The sequence below is a fragment of the Oncorhynchus clarkii genome, chromosome 20, assembly GCF_045791955.1.
Source record: "Oncorhynchus clarkii lewisi isolate Uvic-CL-2024 chromosome 20, UVic_Ocla_1.0, whole genome shotgun sequence".
NCBI lineage: Eukaryota > Metazoa > Chordata > Actinopteri > Salmoniformes > Salmonidae > Oncorhynchus > Oncorhynchus clarkii.
In genome coordinates, this window is record NC_092166.1 from 11597504 (window position 1) to 11608982 (window position 11479).

An 11479-nucleotide genomic window follows, 5' to 3' on the forward strand; every position below is an offset into this window, starting at 1 on the left:
GGCAGGAAATTAACGCTATACTGTCCTCTTGTTGTAGTATGGAGCCCAGGAAGCTGCCTCCCCATCAGGTGGAGGTGGATGCCATTCAACAGGACAGCAACCAGATCTTCCATAAAGTCCACTTCCCTAACGACAGAGCTGAGGTAGATAGCTTCTTCTTTGCCTCATATGATCACTATGATCACTGATAACTATGATTATTATGATCACTGACCCTTATGATCCCTATGATCACTGATCCATGATCACTATGAATTTCTCAAATCCACTTTCATATGGTATCTGACCTTTTGTCACAGTGGAAACTATCTGGCTGGCTACATCTACAGAAATATAATAACACAGAAATGTTGATTAGTTATGCTCATTGTCCGTGTGAAATAAATGTAATGAAATAAATGAAATGTGTCAATTCTTTATTTAGCTCTTCGAGGTGACATCAACGTCTAGGATTCGTGACCTTGTTCGTAACATTGCCTACAAGCTCATTCTGGCCTCAGCTGACGGTTACAGCATCTTCATGAAAACGCCAAACAAGGTTCAATTCAAGCTCATTTAACTGGTTTAGTTCGGGTAGTGCAAGTGAATGTATGTTTATTTTTTCTCTCTCCTTGTTGCTTTCAGGTGGTGAGCTTACACGACCAAAACTACTTCTTTGACAGTTTGAGGGAGACGACAGACCAACCTAAGAAAACGAAGAGAGCCAGAGAGGCGAAGAAAGGAGGTAAAACAGAGGGTAAGGCGCAGTCCTGAATTTAACAGATAAAGTTTTGAGCTCATGCCGCAACCGTTTGTGGTAGATAGTGGCAGATTGTGGTAAATTGCGTCATTCAGGCAACAATGGCTGATACTTAAATAACGTGCCATAGAACTCTGCGGCACCTCGCAAGATACCACGACTTTTAAAGGAAGAACCACTGTACAATAACATCTAGCATCCACCATATTGTCCTTATATGTACATAGTAGTCCTAAAATAGTCAAAAACATCATATCATGTTTAGCAAAAGGTCAAAGTACTCCCACCAAGTTGTCAGTGGATGAAACTTATGTTATGCTACACTATGCCATACTAAGCTATGCTATACTAAACTATACTATGCTATGCTATAAGGACTGATGAACATTTGTGTTTCAGGAGGTCCAGCCACCATGCCCTACCTGGTTATATTCATGAGGAAGCTGTGGTTCAACGTGACCCCAGGAAGAGACCTGACCGCTGACCTCACTTTCCATTTCCCACAGGTCGGGCATGAAAGACACAGACAGACAGGCACACACACAGACTACTGTACATTTCTAGTAGTAGATTTCGTTTTTATTCATCATTCAGATCTCCCATCGGCGTCAATGGGTAATGATTACGCTAAAGAGTTACGCATCTCAACCTGTTATTCAAACCGCTGTAAATAGTGAGTAAGCGGGGTGAACCCAGAACCCAGTTACTCATAACTCATACACAAACCTCTCCTCTCAGGAGTTGCCCAAGTACCTGCGTGGCTACCACAAGTGTACCAAGGAGGAAATGACCAGCCTGGCTGGCCTGCTGTTCCGGGTCAAGGTGGACACGGACAGGTCCCAGTTTGTCATGATTCCCAGGATGCTGAAGGAGCTGGTGCCAGCTGACGAGATGAAAACCATGTCCCCAGAGGACTGGAAGAAGGTAAGGAGGAGGAGGAGGAGGAGGAGGAGGAGGAGGAGGAGGAGGAGGAGGAGGAGGAGGAGGAGGAGGAGATAACAGACACATATGGTACACTGTCAGTCCTTCTCATATTATTGAGCTTTATGTGATATTTGGCAGACATCTCTTGCTCTCTCCATTACGGAGCAGATGGCTCATTCCAATAAAGCATAATTTCTGCAATTAGAACTGCCATCATGATCTCAAGACAAGTTATTCAGCCACTACCCAAACAGTGTTCTTAGTAAATTAATAGCGCACCATTATGACAAAAGATTTGGGCGGAAGTTTACATACACTTAGGTTGGAGTCATTAAAACTCGTTTTTCAACCACTCCACAAATTTCTTGTTAACAAACTATAGTTTTGGCAAGTTGGTTAGGACATCTAGGATTAAAGGGGAATTTTTATTAGGATTAAATGTCAGGAATTGTGAAAAACTGAGTTTAAATGAATTTGGCTAAGGTGTATGTAAACTTCAGACTTCAACTGTATATAGTATAATAATAAAGAAATACCAATCTTTCTGAATCTTTCTGTTTTCTTCTTCGCGTATAGCACATCATCGCCTCCTACAACAAGCAGGCCGGGATCACCTTGGACGAGGCTAAAGTGGCCTTTCTAAAAGGCATCTGCCACTGGCCGACGTTCGGCTGTGCTTTCTTCGAAGTTAAGGTGCGTTAGCAGACAGCTCAGGTCGATACAAAAATGATACCTACAGACACCAACCATCCCATTGGTGAATTTCTGTATGCTCTTCCTTCACAGCAAACATCTGAGCCGAGTTACCCGAGTATCATCCAGATTGCAATCAGCAAGCAAGGAGTCAACTTCATCAACCCCAAAACAAAGGTAAACGTACCATTGTTTTTTTATAGGATTATTTTGATTTGATCAACATTCAGAGTATTTTACTTTAATCTATAGTACATTTACTGACAGATTGTCATATAATTATGCTGACATCAGGTGCAGTTTCCTAAAAATATGAACGCTTACATGTGTGCCGTGGAAATTACCACCAGGGACTCAAAGTCAAACTTAAAGTAATCATTCTGTATTATCAGCAAGCTGGGGAGAGTCCAACAACTTAATGCACCATAGTACACGTCGGTTGGGAGCTCTCCCGGGGCAGTCCCGTTAGTTCTCTTATATACTGCTTACACAGACAAGTTATATTTGCATGATTTACATTATTCATCATTAACATTTGGTTCCTGCATGTGACCGACCAATACCTCACGAAGCTTCTTCTCTCCAAGCTGAGACCTTGAAACTGAGATCCCTTTTGGTTCCTAGAACAATGTTCTGGGTGTACTGCCAATTGGTCTGAGGAGGTCACAATCACCTGCACGAACCAAGAAGGAGAGAGAGGAGATGCTGTGTACAATACAATGCTATCTCTTCAGACAACAACATTGTCCCTCACGTTTGTTCTCCAAATGCTGCACCACAACATTAAGACAACATCATGCTAGGATCCCACTTCTGCCACCATCAGCACTATAAAGTATTTACCTTTTCTGTTTAACCAAACATTTCCTTTTGACCTTTACCTAAACCTCAGGAGTTTCTGGTCATGCACCCGTTCAACCGCATCACCAACTGGTCCAGCGGGAGCACTTACTTCCACATCACCATTGGCAACCTGGTCAAAGGGAACACTTTACTTTGTGAGACCTCATTGGTGAGTGGCCATTATGTCTTTGAGGCAAAATTAAAGATGTTTCCTTCTTTAAACCAATACATTACAATTTTGTGTAAATCGAAAGTAGTGTTTGTTGAGGGTGTACTAAATGACCTTGACAAACACTTGCATTGATGTGACTTATTCACAAGAGCCAGAATGTGATGTGACTTTGCCTCTATGTTCATACCCCAACGACTCTATTTGACTCTGCTCTTCAGGGTTACAAAATGGATGACCTCTTATCATCTTATGTGAACATGTACGAGATGCAGAGGCAGGCTGTGCGACCCAGAAATAACTCCATGTTCCCTACCTAATGCCTGCTGGGAAATACGGAAACATGGAGGACAAGGAAGATTCATTTAATTGATTGAACTAGTAATTTGATGGAGGAATTTAATTATTATATTGCTTTTCAGTTGGTCTAAAACCTTTTGCCTAGCTTTGTAATTAAAATGCTGTATTGAATTGACACTGTGCCTTGTTTCAAATCAAATCAAATGTATTTATATAGCCCTTCTTACATCAGCTGATATCTCAAAGTGCTGTACAGAAACCCAGCCTAAAACCCCAAACAGCAAGCAATGCAGGTGTAGAAGCACGGTGGCTAGGAAGAACTCCCTAGAAAGGCCAAAACCTAGGAAGAAACCTAGAGAGGAACCAGGCTATGAAGGGTGGCCAGTCCTCTTCTGGCTGTGCCGGGTGGAGATTATAACAGAACATGGCCAAGATGTTCAAATGTTCATAAATGACCAGCAGGGTCAAATAATAATAATCACAGTGGTTGTCGAGGGTGCAGCAGGTCAGCACTTCAGGAGTAAATGTCAGTTGGCTTTTCAAAGCCGATCATTCAGAGTATCTCTACCGCTCTTGATGTCAGGTAGCACATCCGGTGAACAGGTCAGGGTTTCATAGCCGCAGGCAGAACAGTTGAAACTGGAGCAGCAGCACGACCAGTTTGTGTGTGTATGTGTGTAAAAGATTTCTCATAGCAATATTGATGACCGGTATCCACAGTGTGAAACCCCCCAAAAATGTGTAGGCCTATATACAAACAACAAGGATGACTGAATTAAAAATAAAGCAGTTCTGAAATATAAGATGGCAGCTCATGCTGTATGTGTGAATTGAAAGGATTATTTCAAGGACTAGAGGGGAATTAAATGATGGATATTTATTGGCCAACAACAAAGCTCCCCACTGGGCACAGATGTCAATTCAATGTCTATTCCACGTTGTTTCAGCATAATTTCATTAAAATGATGTGGAAACAACATTGATTCAACCATTGTGTGTCCAGTGGGTCTTAGACATATTAATGTTGACATGGAGGTCCCAGTAAAGCAGAGGCCAAGTGGCTAACTTTAGGAAAGTGATTGTTATTAAGAAGTGGCAGGAGATGTGGAATCAGGGGCGGACTTGCCATTGTGCAGTTCAGGCAAAAGCTATATGGGCTGATTCATTTTTGGCCCAGTTGGCCGGTCTAAATTGGGGGTTTTGCGCAAAATCATTATTTGGCTTATAATGGGGTATGCATCAAATAATGGGTCGTGTGGGGGCCTCAAGGGACGGAATGGGCCAGTTCGTTAGAAATGCTTGGGCCGATTTCTGATCCCAGTCCGCCCCTGTGTGAAATGGAGGGAAAGGGCCTACATCTTTTTAAGATCCAGGGAAAGGCGAGGACAGGGAGGTCCTCGGGTAGACAGAAGGGAGACCATAGTTTCTAGGCTGAGACTGGGGAATACAAGGTTGAAGGAATACTACATTGAATATTATAGGTAAGAGTCAACTGGGAGTTGTGATTATTGGCAGGAGGTTGAGATGGTGGAACATGTCAGCAATATGGGAGGGAAAGGGAATGTTTCCAGGTAAGTTTAACAGCATTCAGGAGGCAGATATGAAAGAGATGCTTAGTAAACCACCAGAGATTATTCATATATTTGTAATTTGTTTTCTTGGAGATAGGTGGGCAAAGAGTTCTAGAAGCATATCAACAAGGTTTAGATCTTCCCTGCCACTGGTCAATGCTCCAGCCCAATTAATAATGGTAAATAATGCAACGTTGAATTTGTTTTCCCAACTGTCAATAAAATCTGAAGAAGAAAGTAGAATTGAACATTCCTTGTGGTCGAAGCAAATCCCAGGGTGCTTTCCTGCAGGAGGGACTGGTGCACTTCACAAAATAGATGGCATCATGAGGGAAGACAATTATGTGGGTGTATTGAAGCAACATCTGAAGACTTCAGTCAGGAAGTTAATGCTTGGTCGCAAATGGGTCTTCCAAATGGACAATGACCCCAAGCATACTTCCAAAGTTGTGGCAAAATGGCTTAAGGACAACAAAGTCAAGGCATTGGAGTGGCCATCACAAAGCCCTGACCTAAATCCCATAGAAAATGTGAGGGCAGAACTGAAAAAGTGTGTGTGAGCAAGGAGGCCTACAAACCTGACTCAGTTACATGAGCTCTGTCAGGAGGAATGGGCCAGAATTCACCCAACTGATTGTGGGAAGCTTGTGGAAGGCTACCTGAAACGTTTGACCCAAGTTAAACAACTTAAAGGCAATGCTACCAAATACTAATTGAGTGTATGTGCACTTCTGACCCACTGGGAATATGATGAAATAAATAAAAGCTGAAATAAATAATTCTCTCTACTATTATTCTGACATTTCACATTCTTAAAATAAAGTGGTGACCCTAACTGACCTAAGACAGGGAATTTATACTTGGATTAAATGTCAAGAGGTGTGAAAAACTGAGTTGAAATGTATTTGGCTAAGGTGTATGTAAACTTCAGTCTTCAACTGTTTGTCAATGTGAGATAGTGTCTATGGGAGAGTGGAGGTCTATGGGAGAGTGGAGGTCTATGGGAGAGTGGAGGTCTTTCAGGAGACATTAGTGGTGTGTGAGTAAAATCACTGGGGGAACCCCCCCCCCCCCATGCACGAATACAACGTGTAGACCTTACCGTGAAATGCTTACAAGCCCTTAACCAACATTGCAGTTCCAAGAAAAATAAGAGTTAAGACAATATTTACTAAATTAACTAAAGTTAAAAAAATGAATTACAATAATGAGGCTATATACAAGGGGTACTTGAAAAAGCAAAAGCGGAATACCAGGTGGAAAATGATCAAATCAAATCAAATTGTATTTGTCACATGCGCAGAATAGTTACAGTGAAAAGTTTACTTACTAGCCTTTAACCAACAATGCTTTAAGAAGTTAAGTGCTAAGTAAAAAAATTGAAAATAAAAGTAACAAATTAAAACAGCAGCAGTAAAATAACAATAGCGATGCTATTTACAGGGGGTTCTGGTACAGAGTCAATGTGCAGGGACACCGATTAGTCGAGGCAATTGAGATAATATGTACATGTAGGTAGAGTTAAAGTGACCATGCATAGATAATAAACAGAGAGTAGCAGCAGTGTAAAAGAGGGGTCTGGGTAGCCATTTCAATAGCTGTTCAGGAGTCTTATGGCTTGGGGTAGAAGCTGTTAAGAAGCACTCAATAAACTGTTTAGGAAATCGTTTTTGATCTGTGTGCAAAATTGTCTGCGTCAGCAGTTTGAAATGGCAAGTCATGACACTAAGCATTAGGCCAGGGAATGTCAATGGCATTTGGCCAGGGAATGTCTAAAGATGTAACATACTAGATAGACCTCTGTTCCTCTATACTTCCCTTCAGAAACTCTGCAGCTCTCTCTCCTTGTCTCTGAAAAGGTTGTTTCCCCTGGGCAGCAGTAGCACTTTGAGCAGGAGTGTGAACCAGGAGGACTCAGAGCCCACACAGATTAAAGAGGCAACTCCAGACCATTCAGGGGGAAGAGCAGGTTCAAGGGCTGGAGGCTAAAATCATTGAGTTAATATTAATTGGCTCTCCCCAAGTGAAACGTAAATATGAGCAGGAGGACCCACTTCAGTCCTTAACCAAGAGAGCGACTCTAAACCAGTTGATCTCAAACCTTTTGAATTCCACCTACAGAGTCTCAACATTCACTGTGATCCTTCAGATAACCTAAACAATGTCTTCAGCCAGAGCAAAGCTGTAAGCAAGGACCTAGTAGGACTTGACAGCAGCCCATCATTGGATCCCAACCCACTATTGGATCAAAACCATAATTGAAAAAACACCATTCCAGAACCAGCACCACATCTAAAAAGACTCACAGCTGCCTTGACTGTGGCAATCTCAGATTGGCCAGCTGAAGATGCACACAAGGATTCACACAGGGGAGGGAATCTATCGCTGCTGTGGCTTTGGCAAAACGTTTGCTCCGAAAGTTGACCTGCTGAGGCACGTTACTCTTGGGAAATCGTACCCTTGTCCCATTTGTCGCAAGACCTTCAAACCCAAAGGAAATCTGTTCAAGCAAATTATGAATCACACAGGGGAGAACTCGTTTAGCTGTGGTGATTGTGGAAAAAGCTTCAATCGCAACAAAAACCTGAAAGCACATAAACGGATCCACACAGGCAAGAAACCATTTAGCTGTGGAGACAGTGGAAAACGTTTCCACCAGAAGAGAACCTTAACCGCGCATATACGGACACACAGGGGAGAATCCCCTTTAGCTTTGGTGACTGTGGGAAAAGTTTTAAGGACAAGGAGAACCTGACCAAAACAGTTTCGGACCCAAACAGGCGTTTTGGTAAAAGTTTCCATCAGACTGGGACTTTAACCATGCTTACTGACTCACACAGAGGAGAAACGACATGGGTGCTCTGTCTGTGGTAGAAGATTCACCCAGAAAGGTGACCTACTGAAGTGTGTGAATAACGCCCACAATAAAGAAAACTATGGGAGGAACACTTAAAAAATAAAGAGGACAAAAATATATTCTATCTAAGATGGGAATAAGAAAGCAGGATGTGGACAACACTCTCGCTCATTAGGAGAGAGAGCAGGACCACAACTCCTTCAACGTTTACTTACGTGCATTGCAGCTGTCTTTTATGCTGCAATTGTTTACCAAAAATGTATTCAGTGCCATCAAGAAAGAAATGTGTCAAAAGACTAGTTGGTTTGTTTTCAATGTGAAAACTAAAGGGTTTCAGGACAAAATGGCTGTTTCTTGACTGTCGGAAATATACATAACCTGAACTAAGTCCCAAATGACACCCTATTCCCTATTTGCCATTTGGGACGCAACCCTGCCTAACTCCTCAGAGTTTGGGTTGTCATTCTGGTCCACAGACAGACCTGCACATAAAATGTGTATTGAAATACAAGAAAGAGTTTATGATGTTTATGACATATGGAGTTCTTTCTGGCCACTGTGCTTCTGCATCTGGATTGCTTTCTCTTTGGAGTTTTAGGCTGGGTATCTATAAAGCATTGTGTGACAACTGCTGATGCAAAAAAAGGGCTTTATAAAATACACACTATGAACCAAGCTGGTCAGAGCCACTAGGTGGCAGTACTTACCTTCAGTAGAACTGCATGTCAAGGGCACGAACAGTGATGTACTATGGAGGACCATTCACACAATGTAGAGGTATAGATTTCACCCTTTTTTTAAAATGTTTATGCTCCCTGAAAAGGTTAAATCGTAGAGACTGGTGGTCATTGATTTTGGACCGCATACCCCATACTGCTGAGAGACATTACACATACTTTGCCATAAGCTAAGCTTCATTCGCTCTTGACTGAGGGACGTTTGGACAACGTTTCACTGTGTGGAGAGGGGAAATTATGTCAGTGAGAGGTGGGTCCCAGAACAGTATTTGTGTGTGAAGGAAGGGTGGTACACACCAGAATTTTGGCCCAAAGTAAAATAACAATTTGCTTGTGTTTACACTGTGGGTGTGTAGTGGAAAAAAGAAGTCCAAGGAAAATACACGATGGCTCATTCTTTAGGGCCATGACTGAAGGCAAACAAGAGTTAACTTGGGGATGTGGTTTCATGTGGGTGTTTCTTGGGTGTGTCTTTGCCATTCAATCACAACAAACAAGGGCCGTAGCGACTGTAAAGAGTTAAGCTAAGCTAGCTTTGCCATGGAGACAACAAAGTTTTGAAGTTGAGGACTTCTCCCCTCCTGACTGACTTGCCATGTCAAGATGGTCAGCTAATTCAGTTCTACGTGTAGGCCAAAGCCTGCGTTGACATTGTGTTTAGCCAAGAGGACAGCAGCTAGCTAGCTGGTGATAGGATAGCCAGCTGCAGCTATCTAGCTAGCTGATATTTCTGTCAAATCAGTTATGGCAAGATGGCAAGAGACAATGTCTGGAATGTGTTTCATAAGACACTCGTTCTACAACATCTTGCCTTGAAAGTAGCTTAATTTCAACAAGTCATGTAAATACATGTTACTGTGGAAGATCTACACAAAACCTACTGCTTTTACTACTCGTTGTGATTTCTGTAGTTTACTACTGGTGAACACTGCATATTTCCTATTCAAATCACTTCAGAATTCTCCATTAATGACTACTGTGTAACTACTGAGCTTTTGAGTATCAACTACTTAAAACCTACACATACCTAGACAACTCCTACATGTTCACTATTGAATTACTACGTAATGCTTACACATTACTGCCTAATCAATCCTTATTGAATTACTACTGCCATTTGTGTGTGTGTGTGTGTGTAGTGTTGTCACTACTGACAACTACTGAATTGCTCCTGATCCTCTTCAAATCAAATCAAATTTATTTATATAGCCCTTCTTACATCCTCTTTCATTTCCTACATAAACCCTTTTAAATTACTATTGAAAACTGACATATTTACCACTGTTTGCCTATTCACGTGTTATTTCCTCAAGTTTCTAACTGTAGTTATATCATCAAACAAGAAATAATAGTCTCATACAAATGTAATTGCACATTCAGTTTTTATTAAATTAATCACATATTAAATGACATATTTACACTTTTTTTGTTAATCCCTTTGAGGCCTTGCCTTCATTCAGCTTTGACTTAACTATCTTCAGATCCTCGTTTTAGTTGCAGCCACATATCTCCACCACATAACTTTTAAGAAAATAAAGGCAAGCACAAGATACAACCAATTATAAGCCATATCAATCATCGGCTAACACAGAAAAACATTTGATAAACAATGTTAATCTTACCAACAATGGCTTCCAGTCTTATGTCGAGGACCTCCTTGTCAAAAGCTCAAAACACACAGGAGGTTGGTGGTGCCTTAATTGGGGAGGATGGGCTTGTGGTAATGACTGGAGCGGAATAGGTGGAATGGTACCAAATACATCAAACACATGATTTCCAAGTGTTTGATGCCTTTCCATTAGCTCTGTTCCGGCCATTATTATGAGCCATTCTCCCTTTAGCAGCCTCCTGTACAAAAGAGGTAAGTAGAATGGGGAAGTATACCAATATGAACATACTGTACATTTGCATAAAAACACACATACTTATTAGCTAGCACAACAAAAACAGAAGCTACATAGCTACATTTCAATAGGGCTAGCAAACAGCTAGGCTCAACACAAGACTGATTTGACTAGCAATCTTTTTGACATGGTAAAAAGTTATATTAACGGCCAATAAACAACATGAAGGTATTCATAAAACATAATTTGCCTGTACAAGGACTAGGAAAGATGGAAGATAATTACATTTGGGATTGTCAACAGTTGCTAGCTAACAACAACCAACTACTTCCTGTTTTGTCTTCTTCTACTGTTGCGAAAAAGCTGTGTAATCTGGCTATATTGTTGTGACTACTTATTTACTATCAACATCAATTAGTAAAAACTCTACCTGATTATTACTGGAAACACTACTGTTTTCCTACCGAACATTACAAAACTATACTGGTGTATCTTGAGTAGTTTCATGAGGGTTATGGAAAGCCCATTTTCACTACAGTAGTTATTTCCTGAGCAAGGGCAAGTACTAAACACACCTGTCTTGTCTCTAGAAGAGTTTGTTTTGTGTGACCCAGTGCCTTTGGTGGGCCGGGTTTGCTCATTTTCAATCATTCAATTGTTCCTCCTAAGGAGAGGTTTCCGCCCGCCTGGGGCACTGGGCCATGCAAAGAAAACTCGCCCAGTCCTTTCCCAGAAAACACAGTGCCACTATGTGTTAATAGGCAAACGTGGGCATGAATTGTTGACATAATTGTAATCCAAA

The 11479-nt window shown here is 41.5% G+C and overlaps 1 protein-coding gene across 1 annotated transcript in view; it reads left to right on the forward strand.

The window, feature by feature from the left end:
* LOC139377266 (unconventional myosin-VIIa-like) overlaps positions 1-4092 on the forward strand; it is a 34863-nt gene extending 30771 nt beyond the window's left edge. The window contains exons 39-47 of the mRNA XM_071120271.1: positions 38-143; positions 425-538; positions 625-736; positions 1139-1245; positions 1478-1663; positions 2240-2356; positions 2450-2533; positions 3249-3368; positions 3590-4092. Of these exons, the coding sequence (XP_070976372.1) occupies positions 38-143; positions 425-538; positions 625-736; positions 1139-1245; positions 1478-1663; positions 2240-2356; positions 2450-2533; positions 3249-3368; positions 3590-3688 (1045 nt within the window). The 3' untranslated portion in view covers positions 3689-4092. The remainder of the gene's footprint in view (positions 1-37; positions 144-424; positions 539-624; positions 737-1138; positions 1246-1477; positions 1664-2239; positions 2357-2449; positions 2534-3248; positions 3369-3589) is intronic.
* The last annotated feature ends 7387 nt before the right edge of the window (positions 4093-11479 follow it).